Raw genomic sequence first — 20,949 nt, forward strand, 5'->3', positions numbered from 1 at the left:
TACATGAAAATAATTTTACAGCCTTGCATTATGATCTCAATCCCGATCCCGGCATTGCAAAAATACTCGAGAATTAGAAAGGCGTCGAATCTGGATGCGTAATGAGCTATGAAGCAGTACCCGTTATATCGGGGTTGTCTGAAGCGGTCGATTAGCTTAGCGATGCAGTCGGTACCCTCAGCCGTAAATTTCTGGCCTTTGAATGTGATCGCGCAAACAAAATTTGCCACGTGTCTACCGTTTTCGTAACGCGTTTCAAAATCGTAGAAAATGTATTTCTCGCATTTTTCCTTAGGCACTAGGGGTTGTATGAAACATTGATGCACCCCACCATCCGCCAGTTCCTCTCGACAATGGACGCATTTGTCCGGGCTACATTTGTGGTTTGTAGCCTTGTCCCCCTGTTTAACGTCGTAACGTTTGCAGCATAGTTTACAGTATTTTATGATATCGCAGGCGGGGTATTCCTGACCGGGAGGTGAGTTTTTTTTTATGCATTTCGAAGCAATAGCTCGATTTACAGTAACGCGAACAATCGGGACAATGTATGGTTCTTTTAGGAAACCTATGACAATCAACGTCAAAACAGATATTACAGGCGTGTTTACATCGATGGGTTCTGACGCTGGTGTAACTTTTGTAACAAAATTGACAGACGTATGCTGAACCCAAGAAACCGGTCAGACTCAATATCATGTAGTAATGATCGTTATCCAGATACAGGAACGCCGTTTTGGGGCGTGGTTCATCACAGGTTTTGTACGTTTCTAAGATCATGGCGTTCGATCTGTGAAATACGACGATTTTAATGCCTAGCGCTCGTTCAAACGCCGCTATGTCGCTAAGAGCGATCGGGTTGTGGATTGAGAAGCCGGCGGCGTTTTGAATGGCGGTAGCCAGTTTTTCTAACTCGTTCTCGGGTAGTTGAGGGTTAAGAAAACGAGCGATGCAAATAGAAAAACATAAATTATTTGATAAATTTGTGGGGCAAAATAAGGTGCTCTTTTTCTTTTTGATGACCTGACAGACGGCTAAATCTGTAAGTTTACGACGACCGCCTCCTTGTCTGTTCATGGCGACGGTGGCGTCGATCTCGACGACGTCGTCCGATAATAACCGATCGTTGCTCTGTAAAACTTTTTCAAATTGTTCCATTAGTAAATCCACATTGTAATCATTACCCGATGTTAAAACACCACTGACGGGTGTTTGTAGAGCGGGTGCGGACATGGTCATATTGATCACGGGAGCGTCGCTACCGATTTCTCTAGCAAAGCCGACGATCTCGCTCAGCAAGTAGTGTAAGCGGGTGTGATAAGAGGCCAAATCTGTAGAGTTAATCTCTCTCAGATTCATGCTTCTTCTCAACGACACGCTATTGAAACGAGGTCGTGGTAAAACATGATAACCGTTAACGAACCCCCCTTCTCGAATCAGCGTATCAACGTCCGTACTGCTTAATCGAGTCTGTACGGCAGGGTCAGTCACAAGTAAAGCGTCGACATTACCTGAAGCTGCTCTCGCTCCCCCGGTCGACGATTGTGAATTATCATCGGCGACAGGCTGTTCTGTAATGTCGTCGTCAGTACGCGTTGGTAGTTGATTATTTAAAACGCCGCCGTATTGTACAACAGGAATATTGTCTATGCTTAGGGCATGATCGTACAAATTCGCGTTTGAATTTACGGCTAATTCAAAAAGATCCAAATCGGTCGAGGTTGATGGGAAATCTAGATTAAACAAATACTGTTCTAAAGAATCTGAAGGTGTTAAAAGATCATCCGGTAGTATACTTAGCATATCAATCTCGTCTGGTGACAGTTCTGTGTCGTCTGCGCAAAAGCTTTTTGATCCATCCATTTTAGATTTCAGACTAAAACATAAAATATCTCAGAATCATAGAGTATATGTGGAATGCATACATGAAATATCATAGACCATATGTAGAAAAATATAAAAACATACATGAAATATAACAGAATATAAAAATGCATACATGAAATATCATAGAATATAAAAAGCATACATGAAATATCATAGAGTATATATGTAGAAAATATAAAAAAGCATATATGAAATATCGTAGAGTATATATGTAGAAAAATAGATGGTATATAAAATCAATAAATGTTGGCTAAAGAAAAACAACTAAGGTATAAAAGTTTAATGGATTACATGTAAATGTTTACTCATCCATTGTATCATTGAAGACGTGAATAAGATGATGAAACATAAGTACCAATTCACGGTGGTATTGGGCTAACTGTCGACCCCTTCTATCAGATTCCACATCCAGGATTGATTTCATGGTATGGATACAGCGAAATATTTCGCAGTACATATTTCGAATGAAATCATCATGGCGGCGCGTCTCTAGACGTGAGGCTCGAACCTCACTCCCGCATGCATCTAATCTACGTTGAGTGTCGCGCAACTCACTACTCAGCTCAATCAATCTCCTGTTTGCGTCACGCAACTCACTACTCTGCTCAATCAATCTCCTGTTTGTGTCGCGTGACTCGCTACTCAGCTCAATCAATCTCCTGTTTATAGCCTCATGGCTGGTGCTAAACTGTTGACCTAATGTCTCTATAGAAGGTGTATCAGTGTGTGGGGTGTCAGCGGGGCTAGGCACAGGCGATGCCTCTTGGACTTCGATGTCTTGTTCCGATGGCGACTGAAAAGGATATGGGGTATGACCCGCGTTTGAGCTCGTCCAAGAACTACTGACCCAAGCGGCACGTTGAGGCGTATTCCAGTTAGCCGCGTCGTCGGTACTTCCACCCGGCCCTGCCACGTAGAGATATAACAAAAAAACTTAATGGAATAGTAGAAATTGAGTTTAAATAAAATAATGTAGCTAATCTCACCGTGGGGAAATAGACTGTCACAACTCAGCGCCGGACTGTTCTGCGGGGGAGGGGGGCAAAGCGATTCTCTGGCCTTCTTTCTCAAAGGCTCGTCGCTAGGTTCAGAGGTCTGGTCTAAACTCGATGTGGTAGGGACTACTTGATTCTCAGTGTGCTGCGGCGGTGCAGGGTCTGATCCGTCTTGGCTATCTGTTATGCTGACGGTCTCCTCTTCATCGTCTTCTCCAGTGAGGTCGACCAGCGGGAAGTCTGGTTGAGTTAGAAAATAAATGAAATCTAAAATAAATAAATAAATACGGTTGTTTTCTCATAGAACATTGAGAGATAAATATATACAAAAATATATACATAAAAATATAGCTGCTACGGTTTTATTTTACCGTCCGCAGTGCTGTCCGCATTGATCGTCTGAGCGGTCGCTGTAAATAAAAATAAATAAATAATTAAAGAGAGCAAGAAAATTTAAATAAGATCGTTTTATAATTTATGAATGAATAGAAAAAAGATCGCTGCTAGGTTTCAATATCCAAACCTGCCGGGAAAAAACCTCTGTTATGAATGGAAAACAATTGTGAGTCGTTTTATACGCCTGTTTGATGGCCCGCCTACAGATAGATGACGTATAATGGCTGAATCCTGAAATAAAACATTATTTTCAGAATGTTATATCACTCCGACGCACTAGGGTGAGCAATTTCACCATAACCGGATATAGTTTTAACTCCGGGGGAGTGGGTGGCGCTGGAGAGCCGGCTGTCGCCCGTATCAGCGATGTGGTGTGTTATATCACTCCGGCACGGTAGGGTGCGCAATTTCACCCTTACCGGATATAGTTTTAACTCCGGGACGGCCGGTGGCGCCGGAGAGCCGTAGGCGTTTAAGACGGTGACTAAAACATGATTTTATGTTTTTAAAATATACCGTAGATATATCAAAAACAGATCGATAGCCCTTGTGAACCGGATAAACATCAAAACTACTTTTGCTAGAGGATATCATAAGGTTTAAGAGCTGTTAGCAATGTAGCACGCGCCGCTAAGCTAAACCACGTTTTTCCTAACAGGGGCCGTGCTTCATAACCACGAGGGTAAACAGTAACGCTATGCCGCCTTAATAAAAAACAAAGATAACGCGACGGTGAATAATGATTTAGCGTAAGCAGAATTAAAAAACATAAATAGAATAGATAATCGCAGCATAGCTGCTAAGCGGCTATCGGCCGCTTCCTGTTAGACCGACGTTTTCATAATAAAAGTCCATTATAATCACGTACTGGTAAAAAACTAATTTGATATAAGATTTAAGCGGATAGAACAACCTAACCAAACGGTCGCACCACGTACGGATTTAAAAAACAAATAGTGTGGCCAGAATATGTCTTTTTGATATATTTTTAAAATGAAATCTAATTACAATCAGATTTACAATCTACATTAATAAGTTGCGTCTGTCACAAAATATGTTTTAAAACGTCATAGCGGTAGTACATTTATATTAAACTGATATGGATTTAAAGAGAGTATGTTACAGAAAATCATCAGACCATCAATGCATGCTTGAAATCCACAAATAAACCATTATAGCAGTAGAACGACGGTTAAAACAATAAGGCTGATTATACTTATAACAGATAAAACATGTTAATAACCAAATTGTATGTTCAAAGCATTATAGCATTAAATATAAAGAAAAAAATTACATACTGTTTTGCATTTTTGCTGAGAGGGATGACGAGCCGTGATGGTATCTCCAAAATAATATCAATGGTTTTCCCGGACACCAAGACAGCTTTATTTATATGGTAGATAAGGTATTTTGTAGGAAAAAATACACCGCCGCGTCCAATAGATGGCGTCATTGCACTATGAATTTTCGTCTCACAGGTCACGACCTGTGGGGGCCTTACACGGCTTGCTGTCAGACACCCCCAACACCCGTGGATGAGCTACGTTTCAAAATGGGATAATTGGCTAGTATATTACCAGGGATCTGAAGCGGTATAGATATTTACGGCTAGCAACTGTCGCAATACACACGCACACACCACATCCCACGGGTGAGAGAGGCCACTTCGGAGACATTTGGATGCGTGTTAAGAAACTATGTTTTTAAAAAAAGATGTGCCATGTTAGATGCAGACTGTCTAAATATCTCTAAATGATTTTGATAGTATCTCCAAAATATCTATGGTTTTCCCAGACACGCAGACAGCTCTATTTATATAGAAGACAGCATATATTGTAGGAAAAATACGCCGCTGTGTCCAATAGATGGCGTCATTGCACCATGAATTTTTGCCTCACAGGTCACTAGCGTGTTGTGACCTGTGATACAGTGTAGCATATTTCACGGCATACTGTCACACACCCCCGACAACCATGGATGAGCTACGTTTCAAAAGGGTAGAACGAATCCGTATTTTAGGTGAGATCTGAAGCGGTATAGATATTAAAAACAACAAGCTGTCAGGATTGCAAACGCACACACCCGACCCATGGGCGAGAGAGGCCGCTTCGGGAGATATTCAGGAAATAGGATGCCTACATGGTATGGGAACTTTGTTTTTTAAAAGATGTGGAATGTTAGATGCAGGTTAACTAAATATTGCTAAATAATATCTCTAAATGCTTTTGTGTGAACCGTTTCATACATTGTATTGCTTTATAACCAGTGTGTTTTTTCTTCAACTCTATAAACACTTTTTGATACAATTTGCTAATTTTTGTGACTCCATTTTATTTAAAACTGAAATGGATGGTTCAGGTTTTTTTATTAAGCTATTTTTATAAACATTCAACTTTTGCGGGGTAGATTTTCGTTTATATTATTTTAAAAAACATATAAGACTTAACAGAGAAGGCTTGTGTGAGATACACTTCACAGTACAGCATGATAATACGGAATGAGGAGGAGGAGGAGGGTCCTGATAGCCTGAACTTCAAAGGATAAAACTTTCCGTCACAAATATACATCATACCCTCTTCAAAGGATAAAAAACAACATATATTATCATTATTAACGACTTCATATATTATTAACGACTTCAAAAACATCATATATTATACCCTCTTCAAAGGATAAAAACTTTATCATACCCACTTCAAAGGATAAAAACATCTGTCAAAAACATTATATATTACACCGGTAATCCCCATCAACCCCGGAAGGTCAAAGGGCACGTCATAAATTATACCCGTAATCCCCATCAACCCCGGAAGGTCTAAAGGTCACGTCATAAATCATACCGGAAACCCCTCCATGACCGTGACCCCTGGAAGTTCAATCGGGCAAAAGGTCAAAAGGTCAAAGCCATAAATCTTTTTGTCATAAGGTGCATCCTATTACTACTGACATCATAGCCTCCTTACGCCAATAATATCAGTTTAGATTTTTTTTTCATGCTCAATAGCGATTGTGTCTTTCTCTTCTACTTGATTTGTGTACAGCATATTTAAGATAACAATGCAATACACCATATCATATTAATATATAAAAACACTTCATTATGTTCATCCACTAAAGTGGTATCCTGGAACTGTGAATAAATTGAATAAAACAGCAAAATAACAACGACAACAATAACTGTACTGTGAAATTGTATTTTAATAACAATATAATACACAATATAAGACTCTGGTTCAGCTTTGGGGAAGTCTGTGGAGCATCACAAAACACTTATATGGATCCCTGCGTGCCCTTATTGGAGGAGAACTGTCAGAAGCATCCACTCTCTGTTCCCTGCTTGTGGACGCTGCACACTCACTTCTACAAGTTCAGTGAATAAACAGTAAAGACAGTGTCAAAGAATGATTGCTTTAAATAGAAACATTAAACAATCCATCCAGGCAGGTGACCCATCCGCCCATCTAGCCTGACCGACCATCGGAGCCCTCGTCCACTAGATTTCATTTAGCTTACCCTGCCCTTTTTGGAGGAGGTACATCAGAAACATAAACCGGCTGTCCCCTGCTTGTGGACGCTGCACACTCACTTCTACAAGTTCAGTGAATAAACAGTAAAGACAGTGTCAAAGAATGATAGCTTTAAGTAGAAACATTAAACATAACGATCAGCTCGTCCACTAGATTTCATTTAGCTCACTGTGTTTTTCCAGTAATATTTTCAACCAGACGCTGCGCCAGGAAAGCATCCGCCGGAGTCCGCATCCGGTAGTGCTTCTCGGCTGTCTCGGGAGTGTGTCCCAACAGCCGAGCCACCGCATTCCGCTCCAACTCCGGCAGGTTTTTCGCAGCCGTTTCAAATGCCATCCTGGCGTCACCGCTGGACACTGGTGGCACTTTGTACCTAGAAATCAGGGCCACATTACAATGCAACAGAACAAGAGGAACATGTGTGTACAAATGTGTACTTTAGATTGAGTGAAAAAAAAATACAGATATGCATAATGGCACTTACTTTGCATGGAGTCTGTACAGGTCATTGCAGGGATTGTGAATCGGCCTTCCACTGCTTGACACACAGAATTGTCCCTCTGCCGTCGCATCGTCCCCTGACCTGGACCCCTGGAGCATCACCGGCCGAATGTGATTGAAATACAGGCTGAACCACTGGGGAAAAGAAAAACATACATTTAAAATCACACAAACACACACACACGGCTATAACGTAATTTTGAATACACACGTACAAGGTCCTGGTCAGTGGTCAGGGGAACTTCTGCGATTTGTGACGCAGCCGTTTTATGCTCCTTTACGGCAATACAGGAGCCCTCTGGAAAGCGGGTTCTTCCCTGCCATTCCTCAACCTGCAAACACACAGACGTGCACATTCAATGACAGGAACACTAATAAACAAAAGGTACAATGAACAAAATTAATAAAGAAGGCTATTAAAATACACGTACTGTCATATTGGTAACTACTCCAGGCCGCTGGAGGAGCTTGAGCATAATAATTGCCTCCAAATAATAGAGGATTAGAAGGCGGTCGCTCTTCTCAAGCAGCTCCCCGGAAACGGCTGCTGGACCCTGTAGTTTCCCTATTAGTGCCAGGAAGTCAGTTTTTGCTAAATCGAGGATCGCCACACAGTCTGCTGGCAGCTTCTCCTTTCCGTAACCCCGGTATCTGAGAAATAAAATAGTAATGTTTAGCTCACCTGTGATTTACGTGCAATCGTTAAAAAGGAATGATTTTTTTTTTTTTTTAAATACATACCGTTTTTGTGTCAGCTCCTTATTTACTTTTTTCGACATACCCGCCCGTATGCCGTCCAAAGGATCAATAAAGTCTTTACAATCCATGTAGAGAGTTTTGTCCTTGCTTTGAAGGCTGGTGGAAGTAATGGTGTACCTCATGAACCTTAAAGAGAGAGAAAGAAATGATTGTTACAGCCAGAAGACAGCCTATCTGATAATGATCAGTTGACAGTTGCGTGATGTGTGTTTGTTACGTTAAACAGTCCTCACCTCTTGAGACTCTTCCAATAATTGAGCACTGTCTGTTTGGCGAGCTGGGTGTGTGTGAGTACATTAAAGTACTCTCGCACCTTCTCCACTTCTCGAACAAACGACAGGCTCGGCTCATTAGGGTCCATGAAGAACATGAAGCGGGACACATTTTCCACCTGTAATTATACATTACACATTAAAAATCTGCAGGGCTGAAAGTGAAACAGTTTACCATGTGACCACAACACACATTTTATGGGGGGGAACCAAACTACATTTTGGGAACACTTTATTTAACAGTGAGTACCAGTAAATTATGCATAATTAAATGCAAATAAACCTCATCTAAATCCTAACCCTGCCCTAATACTATAGTGAGTAAATGTGTTAATATTACACTGTACTTACATATATAACTACACTGTAACAATGGCACCTTAAAATTGAGTGTAAACTATTTTTTCTTTAAATTGATTTATTTATTTTTCTGTGTGTGTATGTGTGTATGTTTGTGAGATATATAAAGCTATCTTTTCTTTTCAATTACCTCTTGTTTGCTCCGTTTGTTTCCCAAGTCCACACTCAAGTAGACAAAGAACCCCTGAAGCAGAGGGTGGGCGATGGAGTGCTTCTTATAGAGGCCCTTTCTTGCCATCTCCACCCGAACATCAGAGGTCCAATTCGGCCCCCCAGAGCTGAAATCAAATAAACCAGGTGGTCATTTGATTGTGCATATGTTCACAAGTAATGATCACAAGGTACAATCGCTGCATCTGCTTTCTGTGAAGGATGTAGTGAACCTTTACCTCTGATAGTTCTCCTCAGAGCTGTCATCAGATACTGACTCTGGTTCTGGCTCCAGAGCCGCTGGTGCACGCTCAGCATCCGGCGTGGCACGCTCAGCAACCCGCGTGGAGCTCTGAGGAATGCAAGTTGGAGCAGGAAGGAGGGGTGGAACGTTCCTCACTACCAAGCCTTTCCGTGTCATTTCCTCCAACAAGCTAAGAAAAGAAAAACAGTGAATACACATTTGATGGAATATGGAGTATTGTACTTCAAGAGGACAGTGTAGTCAGGTATAATGGTTAATTACACACCTAGCCAGAGGATTAGCAGCTCCGCAAATCTCACGAATCGTCTGGTACTCCCAGAACCGGCCGGTGTGGGAGAAATCCGCCATTTCTTTTTTGGCCTGTATAACGGTCGCTCGGATGTCCTCTTCCGAGCTTCCCTTCATACAGGCCGTCCTGAGATGGCCAGGGAGAGTGCGCGGAGCCTTCTTGCAGTGAGGGCAGAGGAAGTAAATCCTGCTGTGGAATGCACTGTATGAACAAACAAACAAAACAAACGGTTATTTTACTACTAAAGAACAATTGTAAAAAACAAAACAAACTTATTCTTTTTTTTGTTTTACTAAATGTAAAATAAAATAAAATTTTCAGAGCCAAGCTGCAAATGTGCCTGGCCTTAAAGCATTTTGTCACAGGAAAAAAAAAAGTGCTTTTCTTTCTTAGTTTTTTGTTGTTGCTTATTTCCAGTCCAAATATCAAACATTTATTCAATAAAGATCCATTTACTAAAGTACTAAAATAAAATTAGATGTCTTGTTTTCTGGTGAAATAAAAAAAGAAAACTTTTTTAATTTAAAAAAAAAAAATGCAAAATTGTCAGGGTACACTGAAAGAGGACTCAAATGCAGCAATGAGTGATCAGAAGGTTTATTAAATAAAATAAAACAAGGCAAACAAAACAACCCCGAGGGGGAAAAACAAGACTTGACTTGACGAGCAGGACACCATGAGGAATGCTTGACGAGGAAGGTTTGACGACGATCCAGCACAGGACTGCAAACACAAGGAGATTAAATGGGGAGCAAACAACCGAGGGTAATGAGAGAAGACAGGTGGGGCAAATGAACCAATAATCAGGAAACAAGGTGCGTGGGGTTAGACAATCGACATGAGAGCACATGGGACAAAGAAAGACATGAACATGTGCTCACACCAAACGTGACATGAACATGCAGTTAATGAAAACTCATAAACTGCATGTTCACACGAAACATGACAACAAGAAAGCATGCAGCAAGTAAAACACCAGCTGCATGCTACACAACACAAAACACACAGACAGGACAGCGCACACACACCACAACACAGAGTGCACAAGAATGAGCGAATGCTCATCCCGTGCACTCACAACATAAGACAAAACACAAGGAGCATGAATGTCCGAATCCCAACACAAAACCGAAACCCAACTAGACAGAAGTGCCGGGACCCGAACACCACGCCCCACACAGAAAATGACAGGGACAGAAGAGCACGCAGCTCGAGCATGCTCAAAGCTGCACGCTCAGACAAGACAAAATACAGGAGTGTCAGGACTCTGTCACCAAACCAAGAGAAAGCTAGACCGAAGTGACAGAACCCTGACACAAAATGATCTGCCAATGGGGGTAAAACAAATACAATCTCTGTTTGATTTGTTAAAGTTTATGTTTGAATTAACAGTTTTTTTTTCTTACCTCATTGGCAGATCATTTTGCTTCTCTTAAGCTTCAACTCACTTAATCTTGATTAATTCCCACGGAAAACAGGACAAAAAATCTCATGTTATTTTAGTTATCCCTTTTATTGACAAAATAAGTTCACAAGCCCTGGGGGGTATTCCAAAAAGCAGGTTATGTGAAATACCTGGGTATGTTTAAGGGTAAGTTCGTGGATAACCTCAACGTTCGGTTCCAAAAACAGAGGTCACTTTCTGGGTATGTATGTCACCATAGCAACTGACTCTCTGAAGATAACCTGCTTGAGAGCTGGTTATGTTTCAGTGTAACTTCGTTTCAGAAGGTTGGTGAGCATGGCGTGCTCTTTTGACGAGGATCCTGTGGACGTAGAAGCACAAATTATACGAGGTTTTTTTCGTCGGGAGAGGGTTATAAGACCGCGTATTGATGTGTTTGCATACCCTAATGAATATTTAAAAGAGCGTTATCGTTTTTCAAAAGATTCATTCGTTTATTTAACACGTCTTTTAAAACCGCATATCGCAAATGTGACAAACCGCGGCTCTGCGCTTAGAACAGAAAACATTCTGTGCATAGCACTTGGGTTTTTTGCGTCTGGCCATTTTTTTGTACAGGGTGGGCGATTCAGAGCATGTGGGAAAGGCAACTGTGTGTAGAGCCGTTCGTACAGTGTGTCTGGCACTTAAACAGTTGTTACCCACGTTTGTACAATTCCCTGGCCATAAACCTCTGCTTGTTATTAAAGACGAATTCCACAGAGTGGCAGGTTTGTCCTTTGTAGTAAAATATATGACGCATATGTAATATTTAGTCATATTATTAATATCTATACATGTATTCATTATGCACACACTTCATACTTCCATAACTTTCTGTTTCAGGGTTTCCAAATGTAATTGGGTGCATTAATGGCACTCACATTCCTATTAAAGCTCCTTTAATAAATGAGGGAGACTATGTTAATAGGAAATCTATTCATAGTATCAATGTGCAGGTCACAACTTAATTTTTTCCCCTTCTTAAAATCATCAAAGTCATTACTTTTTCCACTAACTATAGGTAATATGTGAGGCAACCCAAATCATCACCAATGTCGAGGCAAAATGGCCAGGATCTGTGCATGATGCCAGAATTTTCTGCGAGTCATCATTATGCCAGACATTTCAGCAGGGTATGATTTGCTTTATACAATTTTTGTTTTTTTGTTTTTACTATATTTGTGTTGTACACTTCAATCATTACAGGACAGTACAATGGTTACTTGCTGGGGGAAAGAGGATACCCTTGTCTGCCCTATTTAATGACACCCTACCCTGAACCTGAGCCTGGACCACAGACACGGTTTAACCTGGCTCACAGCCGAACACGGGCCAAGGTGGAGATGACTATAGGGATCCTCAAATCTCGGTTTCAGTGTCTGCGTGGGCTCCGGGTTAGTCCAGAGAGGGCATGCGACATTATTGTGGCTTGTGTTGTGCTTCACAATATTGCCACTATAAGAGGAGAGAGCCACCCTCCTTGTATTGAGGAAGATGGCCCAGAGGAACACCGACAGATTTTAGAGGCCAACAGAGACGGAAGACTGTTGAGAGACAGGATTTGTCAAAATAACTTTTATTAGTTTTTTTTGCACTGGTCTGCCAGGCAGTTTATTTCTTCATTTCCTGAAAAACAATAAAAGTAAAATTCATTAAAATGTTTTTTATTTTTATTGCTTTACACATACAGATAGATAGATGTATAAGGTCCATCTCCATGTCACTTTTTCTTATTTGTTTTTGAAGATGGACCTTATACAGCTCCTTTGCTGGCAACTAAGGTGGAAAAATGTAATAAATGAGATTGTTTGGTCAGACAATAAAATTCAAATATGGACACATGGACACAAATTCTTACCCTGCTTAGATTGTGTGCTGAGGCTGAAGGACCCTCATCTGTGGGCAAATCCCTAGGTATGTACTATGAAAGGACAATGACAGTTTGTTACTCTAATGCAAAAAGGGCCCATACATCATAATGGTATGCATCATACCTCAGTGGATCTACCAGCATTGTCCACTTCTGTCACAGCAGATGTGGTCTATTCATCATCAACATCATCATCTTCATCCTACAAGACAAATATTCAAGTATACATTATTTGGGACAAAAAACCTAAAAGAACCTGACAACAAATCACTTACAACTGTGACAGCTGTGTTCTTTCTGGAGAGTCCAATAACACAATCCGTCCATCAGTATCTATAAGAACAGACAACCCTTTAAATTCTCAATATTATCTAAGAAAATAATACATCATATGCAGTTAAATAAAATAAGCCTACATAAAAAAATGTATCTTGTTCAAAAAGCCTTTAAGTGAGATAGTAATTTATCAGGACAAAAAATGAAAACAAATCATAGAGGTAAACTTACATGTCACCCTTTTTTCACCATCACTTGTGGTGCATAGTATGTGTGATGAACTGCCCCTGGAATGCCAGCAACCACTGGTCGGCCTTTATTAAGGGACAGAGCCAGCTCCTCAGATGGGGTGAGGGGAGGTGGTGCTGGCCCCCCGTCAGTTAGACGGGCTTCAGTCTTCTTTCTGTTAGCTGCATGACAGAATGAATATACTAAATCCTGTTATAATAATAGTTCAGTAATTGGGTAATCAAATATTACCTTTTTGCAGAATGTTTTTGTGTTTCATTTTGACTTGGCTTAAAGTTCTTGTGGCTCCAGAAGGATTACACCTTATTAAATAAGAAATATACATTATTATTTCAAGCTAAAGAAATAAATGGCAGGAAAAGTAAATGCTTTCATAGTGATTAAACATATTCAAAAGGATGTATAAGTCATACTTCATTATTTTGCATTTCAATAAAACGGGAGCCAAAACCAAATATGTAATTTAATACACTCACGCATTTACTCTGTCCGTTATTTTTTGCCAAGCCAACTCTCTTGCTTTAACCGATGCAGCTGTCTTGCTTCTTTTTAATATTATTGGCTTAAACTCCTCATAAGCATGCATTAAAACTTCCAACTCCGCCTCTGTGAAATACGCCGCTCTCTTTTTTTTCACTTTGAGTTTCCATGGTGACTCGTGAAATCGGCGATCCATTGAAAATGTCTTTATACATGCACCGTGCACGCGCATTAACTCTGGGTAACCAGTCAGCGGTTGATTAAACTAACTCTTCTCAGGTGTTTTGGAACCGACATACTCATGGTATGCCTGTTTGGGGTAAATCAACCCAGAGGTTATAGTTTATCAAATGGTAAGTTAACCAAGCTTTCTGGAATACCCCCCTGATATGTTCATCACACAACTGAAATCAGCACTTGTGAACTTGTATAATACACTCATTTTCAAAGCTATTTATCCTTGGATTCGGAGCATGTATTCTTGGGAAATTCCCACTTCACCCGGCTGCCTTCTGGTAAGCGCTTCCGTAGCCTGATGGCCAAAACTGAGAGACTCAGGAGGAGTTTCTTCCCACAGGCCATCAGACTCCTGAACGCTGTCACTTAACAACATGTAACTCCACCTCACTCAGTACTAACAAACTCACACACTGATATTGCACTGCACTTTATTCTTGTGTTCATGTAACTACTCATTATAATGCTGTTTGCACATTACACTCCTGCACTTCTGTTATCCACGTATTTACTTTTATAGTCTCCAGTTTACTTTATCTCACTTATTTTATTCCACATCTCTTATTTCTTTTACTTGATTTATTCATAATTCTACATATGTATATATATAGCACCTTATCCTATTCCTATTTTATCCTATTCCTATTTTATAATTTATTGTGCTTTTTTTTGTTAATTGTTATTTGCTGTCCATTGAGCGGACCTGATTACATTTCACTGCCGGTTGTATTCTGTATAACTGTGTATGTGACAAATAAAACTCTTGAACTTGAACTTGAGTCGGCCTCTGCATACCTGCACAGGTATGAGGCTGAATAGGAGTCACAGGTGGAGGAGAGTCAGAATGCAACACAGCTTACCAAAGAAATGTTTAGGGCAGCTGTATTAGGAGGAGTTCCCAAAGCCATACAACAGGCTATGAATAATAACCCAGATATTCCAGTGGCCACAGAAGAAGTTTGGGTGAGGCATTTTGTGCATTACACAGATAGAGTGATGGAAAAGGAAGACAATGAAAGTGGGGAAGTGGAAAAATTTAAACTCCAGCTATTGAAACAAAAAATAAGAAAAAAATAAGAAAAATCCAAAAGATATTCAGATGAATCAACAGATAGTACAGCAAAAACTGGTCCGTCATCCGCAATGACAGGTTAATTGACCACCCCACAATACTTAATACAGTCGAGGGGAGGAAGATTTGGATACAATAGGGGGCGGGGACAATGGGGCAGAGGAGGTGGTTATGCTGCAGTCAACCCAATGGGGTGCTTTGTGTGTGGAGATATGAATCATTGGAGAAATTAATGTCCAATGCAAGGGGCTGCACCTGCAGGGGGATGGGGTCCTCTTAGAGGTGGCAGTAATAGTCGAGGCAGACGACCAGGCCCTAATGGTTTCCTTTCCTCCCCAGCTCAATACCCAGTTGAGAATCAGATGCCCACACAATTCCCGGTGTGGGATCTGGGGGAGAATGCGGAAACTTATTGACGAGGCCCACAGAGAACCTGCAGGGGGCAAAGGCAGAGGCCCTACTGCAAATGATGGTCAATGGAAGGCCACTGAAGGCCCTGGTGGACACTGAGGCCACATACTCAACTGTCATTGGAGGAAGCAGTGACAGCTGACATGTTGACTGACAAAATAATTGAAATCATGGGGTTCTCTGGGGAGGCAGAAACTTGGCCTAGAAAAAAAAAAAGGCTCCGTCATAACGTTCATTACTCCACAAAGGCCCCTGTGCCGTTGTTGGGCAGAGATTTGTTAATCAAATTAGGAGCCAGCATTTTGTGTTCACCCGATGGTATAATCATCTCCTTCCCAAACGGTACGATTCATAATTGTTCAAAAGAAGGGGTTGGTGGCAAGCCAAAATGGTCAATGGCTACTGACCCCAGCAAAAGAAGGGGAGGGGGCTGATATATACTGGGTGGAGCTGGACGTGGGGGTTAAGCCTGATAGTTTGATTGCAGCATACAACCTCTGGAAAGCCTGGATTTCAAGTTTAGAAACGTACATACCCCCGCCAGACCCTTTTATTGCACCCTAAATTATGACAGGGTGGGACATCATTTTAGTCTAATAGAGGGACAGAAATGGGAAGTAAAAGGACAAGGGTTATTGATAGGGAAAAGGGGGTATAGTTGGCTCAGTTTTACTAACTTCAGAACAGGAAAATTGGTACAATAACAGACACAGCAGATGACCTGTTATTAGCTGCCACAACAAGGAAAGATTGTTTAGGAAAAAATATATATATATTTGATATTAAAACAGCTGATGGACTCTTGCTTTAAGGTCAGTAAGTATAAGGTACAGGTGTGCAGACGGCAGGTTACCTTCCTGGGACGAACAATTGCGGCTGGGGGTAGTGGACTGTCGGCAAATCACAGAAAATTAATTTTGAATCACCCAAAGCAGGCACTATGTCCCCATGTATGCACTCCTGACTGAACCGCTAAGGCATATGATTAATGATGAGGGCATGAGAAATCCAAAGGCCCGATTGAAATGGACTACAGAAGGGGAAAAATCATTCATAGAATTGAAACAAAAGCTATCCATGGCAGCAAATCTACAGAGTGCTGATTACTCAAAGAAGTTCTACCTAGACGTGTCAGAATCAGGTCAAAGTGCACATAGTGTCTTATTCCAGAAAGCACAGGATAGCAGGAGGGTTTTGAAATACATAACTCTGCTGCTTGATCCGGTAGAACAGAGACAACCACCATGTTCTAGGTTTGTCGCAGGATTGGCCAAGATAGTTGAAAAAGTTCCAATATTGTCATGGGTCACCAATTGACAATATTGACCAGTCATTCTGTGGTGTGGTTCATCCGCTCTGCATCATTCAGTTTCTCACCATTGAGACAAAGACGTATGATGAAAATTTTGACAGCCACTAACATCAGCTATACACATGAGGGAGTGAATATGGCAGAGTTGATGTGTGAAGGGGAGTCACATGACTGCTCACCAATTACTGAAGTGGTTTCAAAAATTAGACCAGACTTAAAGGCAGACAAGTTGACAGAAGAAGGGGTGATGGAGCTGTTTACTGACAGCTGCTGTTACAGACATACCTCAGGGTCTTTATGTGCAGGGTATGCTGTAGTTGAGGCTGTGAATGATCAATACTATACAAGAAAATATCTGCGTCCACAGGCCTGAACTGGCTAAATGACTTATCAATTGAACTAATGACTATTTGTTCCTCTGTTAACAGATGTGCAGGGTTCACCCCATACGAGTTATTGACTGGCCGACAATTTCCGGGTCCAGCAGCAGGACTTCCGTGTGGAGATACACTAACACTGACTGCTAAACCATTTTTTTGACAAACTAACTTCTTTGATAAGTGTTTTTTCCCCTCAGATTTCTGACAATTCTGAGGACATGGGTTTGGCACCACAACTGACAGACACAGTAACTCAATTGAACATCACACCAACTCACTCTAACATACAATTCAAAACAGGAGACATTTTTGAAACACCTGAATCAGAGCCAATTGCTCATTGTATAAGTGTAGACTGTGCATTGGGGGCAGGGATAGCAAAACAAATTTGTGAGAGATACTGGGTGTTCAAAATAAAACAGCAGAGAAAACAACCTGGACAGTGTGCAGTAACAAGAGAGGGAGACAGGATTGTTTTCCACTTAGTGACTAAGTTCTGGTGTAGTGACTAAGTTCTGGTGTACTGGCTTGCCCTCGTACAGTACACTCACAGAGAGCCTAGTAGAACTGAGAGAGTGGTGCGTGGAGAACGGAGTGAAAAGTGTGTCAGTACCACGGTTAGGCTGCGGGTTAGACAAATTGGAATTTAAAGAAGTAATCAAGATATTGGGGGAAGTGTTTGAAGGGACAGAGATAAAGATCACGGTGTATAGCCTATTGAAGTAGAAGGGAAGAAGGAAAAAAAGGAGACATTTTTGGGTTCATTTGGTGATCGTAAAAAAAAAAAAATTAACATTTTTTTCCATAACAAATTATTCAGTATTTTTACTCATTGTTTTATATTGCTTAAGGATATTACTAATTGTTTTGTTTGTTATAATTTTGTGTCAACAGTGACCAGAGTGTTTCGGAGTTTCAAAGACTCATCCTCAACCAACAATGACAATGAGGCTGTGGGAAAATTGGAAAGTGCTGGGAATGGTAACCCTTTTGGCCATAATACTAGTAGGGACCATATTTGGTATCGTAGAAAAATACTATGAAAAGGAGGACGGTAAGAACAAAAGAGATAAGGTAACTCAGGAAGTGAACCATCCAGGGGGAGTAAAGCTAGTGTTAGAAAAGATGAAGGGGAAAGATGCCATGTGGGAATTTGACTTATGCGAAGTTATTGATTGTGAAGAAACTCCGATAGCCTGGAGGGGGTACGATGTATATGGTTGCCTATGGCCCTCTACCACTTTAGCACCATCTGGGCCATGGTGCCATACATGGCATGACATTAGTTGGTTCACCAAACCAGGGTTTGTAACGAAGGTACTAAGCTCACACTGGAAACCTAATAATATCTTATTTAGACTCTCCCTGTTTAGAGGATATGATGATGGATGGGACAAGAAAAAGATGAATAAGATGGTAATTAGACTAAAAGATGGAGGGGATGAGGTGGAAGGACTGGCAGAACAACTAGCTCTGACCTCATTAATCGCAATGCAGAATCGTATGGCCTTGGATATGTTACTAGCAGAAAAGGGAGGAGTGTGCTCTATGATAGGAGAGATGTGCTGTACCTTCATTCCAAACAATACTGCTCCTGATGGTAGTGTGACTAAGGCCTTAGGTTTGGGCTTTGAGGGCTTTGTCAAGGATTGAGGGCTTTGTCAAGTGAAATTAAGAAACACTCTGGTATAGATAACCCAGTGGACAAATGGATGACTAACAAGTTTGGAAATTGGAAGGGGGTAATCATTTCGGTAATTTCTTCCCTGGGAATATTTTTGGGAATAATTGTAACATGTGGATGTTGTTGTATACCATGCATAAGGTCTCTTTGTAACAGGATGATTGTGGCTGCAATTGAAAGGAAGGATGACCGACCTCCAGCCTATGCAATGCCAATTCTGGGAGCAGAGGTGGAATGTGATGATATGAAGAGAAGTGGAGATGATGTGATCTCTTTGATAAGAGATCAAGAGAGGGGATTGAAGGATATTTTCATTTATTTCAAGGATATGTTCATTAATTTCATGTAGTCGCATATTAGGATATGAAGTATTAGTCATGTGGCATATTATGATTCACAGTATAAAGTATTAAGTATACAGTATTAATTGTGTTTTTCACCATGAAGTATTAACGATTGAGTGTTGTTCATTATGAATTGAGTTGTTCTTCAATTTGCTTATGATGATTTAACTTGCAAATGTACAGAAGATTTGGGGAAGGTGCTGAGATTTTTGCAGGACGCTATAAAGAGTGTGAAACGAAACTAAGGATAAGGATAGGTGGTACGACGTGGTACGAGGTCAAGCAAGGGTTAGACAGAGGGGGTAGGGGATCTCCAAGATGGAAAATACCAGAGCTGTACTTTCTTTGTGTGTATGTGTGTGTGTGTTAACCTATTTTCATAGAAATGCTGCCAGGAGACTGATGACGCGGGACACCCCAATTGGAGGAGACGGTACAGAAGGAGAAGGGGATGAAGAACAAGAATATAAAATATGCATGATAGAGTTGTGAAATTCATCCAAGAACAGCCATAGAAGTCATCAGGATTTTCCTGATGCAGGTCTTTGCTGGTCTGGATCCTGAGCTCAGAAACGTTTTTTACTCGCTGTTACTTTAATATAAATGTATACTTTTGATTGATAACTCGACTCCTGGCCGATTATTGAACTTGGGGAGGACTTTGGGGAAAAAAGTCCAACACTGGCCACGCCCCCAACAAACTCACTCCCAACGTGGCAATGACCAAACAAATGCTAACTCAACAAATGCTAACTCCCACACACACCGTGAGAATACACCAAAACTAATAATAAACACCTCTGCACTACACAGACACACTTATCCAACAACAAATGAACAATCAAATGAGAAAAGTTACAAACACTTACAGAGTAGTTGTCTATCAGTCAAAAAATTGCTCCTCTCTAGCCAAAATGTTACAAACACACGAGGCTTTTAATACCTCGCTGGCCACGCCCCAACAAACTCACTCCCAACGTGGCATTGACCAAACAAATGCTAACTCAACAAATGCTAACTCCCACACACACCGTGAGAATACACCAAAACTAATAATACACACCTCTGCACTACACAGACACACTTATCCAACAACAAATAAACAAACAATCAAATGAGAAAAGTTACAAACACTTACAGAGTAGTTGTCTATCAGTCCATTAATTGCTCCTCTCTAGCTCTCTAGAATGTTGCCGGAGCATCATTGGGTGTAGAGCTTGCATTGAAGAATGGGCATTAACATCAAACCAATGCTTAAAGTGCAGATCTGAGTTCTCTGTGCTAAACATCAGCAGGGTGGCTGGTCTGTCAACTGTTCTAGATGTTGTGAACGAGTTAGTTTGAAATGTGATAAGAAAATAAATTAATGTGATAAGGAGCATGCAAAAGTGTTCTAGAGTGTGAAATTACACACAAATGTAAAATCCTTATCTTTGTTCTGCAGCAGAGTTTATACAATAAATCTTCAGTACAACAGCGTACCAGGTTGTACTTTGTTTTGTTTTTTTTGGTTTTTTTATGTGAAATTATCCCAACTTATAGATACTGTTCTTGTACTAGAATTGGTAAGGTGTTTGTTTTCCAGGGAAGAAGTTCCAGGTGGTAAAATCCCACACATTTACACAGCTGTGCATACATTCCAGGGCAAAGAATTAAGGAGCGTTAACTTGAAGATATTTTATTTGTCTTCTCTCATTGGTAAGAAAATGTATTCAATGAATGTGTGTTTAATAAATGTTTTGTTCAAACAAGTACATGCTTGAGAAACTTTAATTTGCTCAAATTACAG

General features: G+C 40.8%; 1 protein-coding gene and 1 pseudogene across 1 annotated transcript; one reads left to right on the forward strand and one right to left on the reverse strand.

Annotated features, from left to right (window-relative positions):
- Positions 1-6,967: 6,967 nt before the first annotated feature.
- On the reverse strand, positions 6,968-10,809 carry LOC137039797 (uncharacterized). The gene is made up of 10 exons (XM_067415071.1): positions 10,805-10,809; positions 9,375-9,599; positions 9,084-9,278; positions 8,825-8,972; positions 8,296-8,453; positions 8,045-8,188; positions 7,735-7,954; positions 7,519-7,635; positions 7,287-7,438; positions 6,968-7,175 (listed from the first exon to the last, which is right to left on the reverse strand). Exons 1-10 carry the CDS (start codon positions 10,807-10,809, stop codon positions 6,968-6,970), a joined length of 1,572 nt encoding a protein of 523 aa, XP_067271172.1.
- Positions 10,810-11,139: 330 nt separating this feature from the next.
- Positions 11,140-18,785, forward strand: LOC137039798 (putative nuclease HARBI1; annotated as a pseudogene).
- Positions 18,786-20,949: the final 2,164 nt, after the last annotated feature.

This window comes from Pseudorasbora parva, chromosome 14 (assembly GCF_024679245.1).
Source record: "Pseudorasbora parva isolate DD20220531a chromosome 14, ASM2467924v1, whole genome shotgun sequence".
NCBI classification, from domain to species: domain Eukaryota; kingdom Metazoa; phylum Chordata; class Actinopteri; order Cypriniformes; family Gobionidae; genus Pseudorasbora; species Pseudorasbora parva.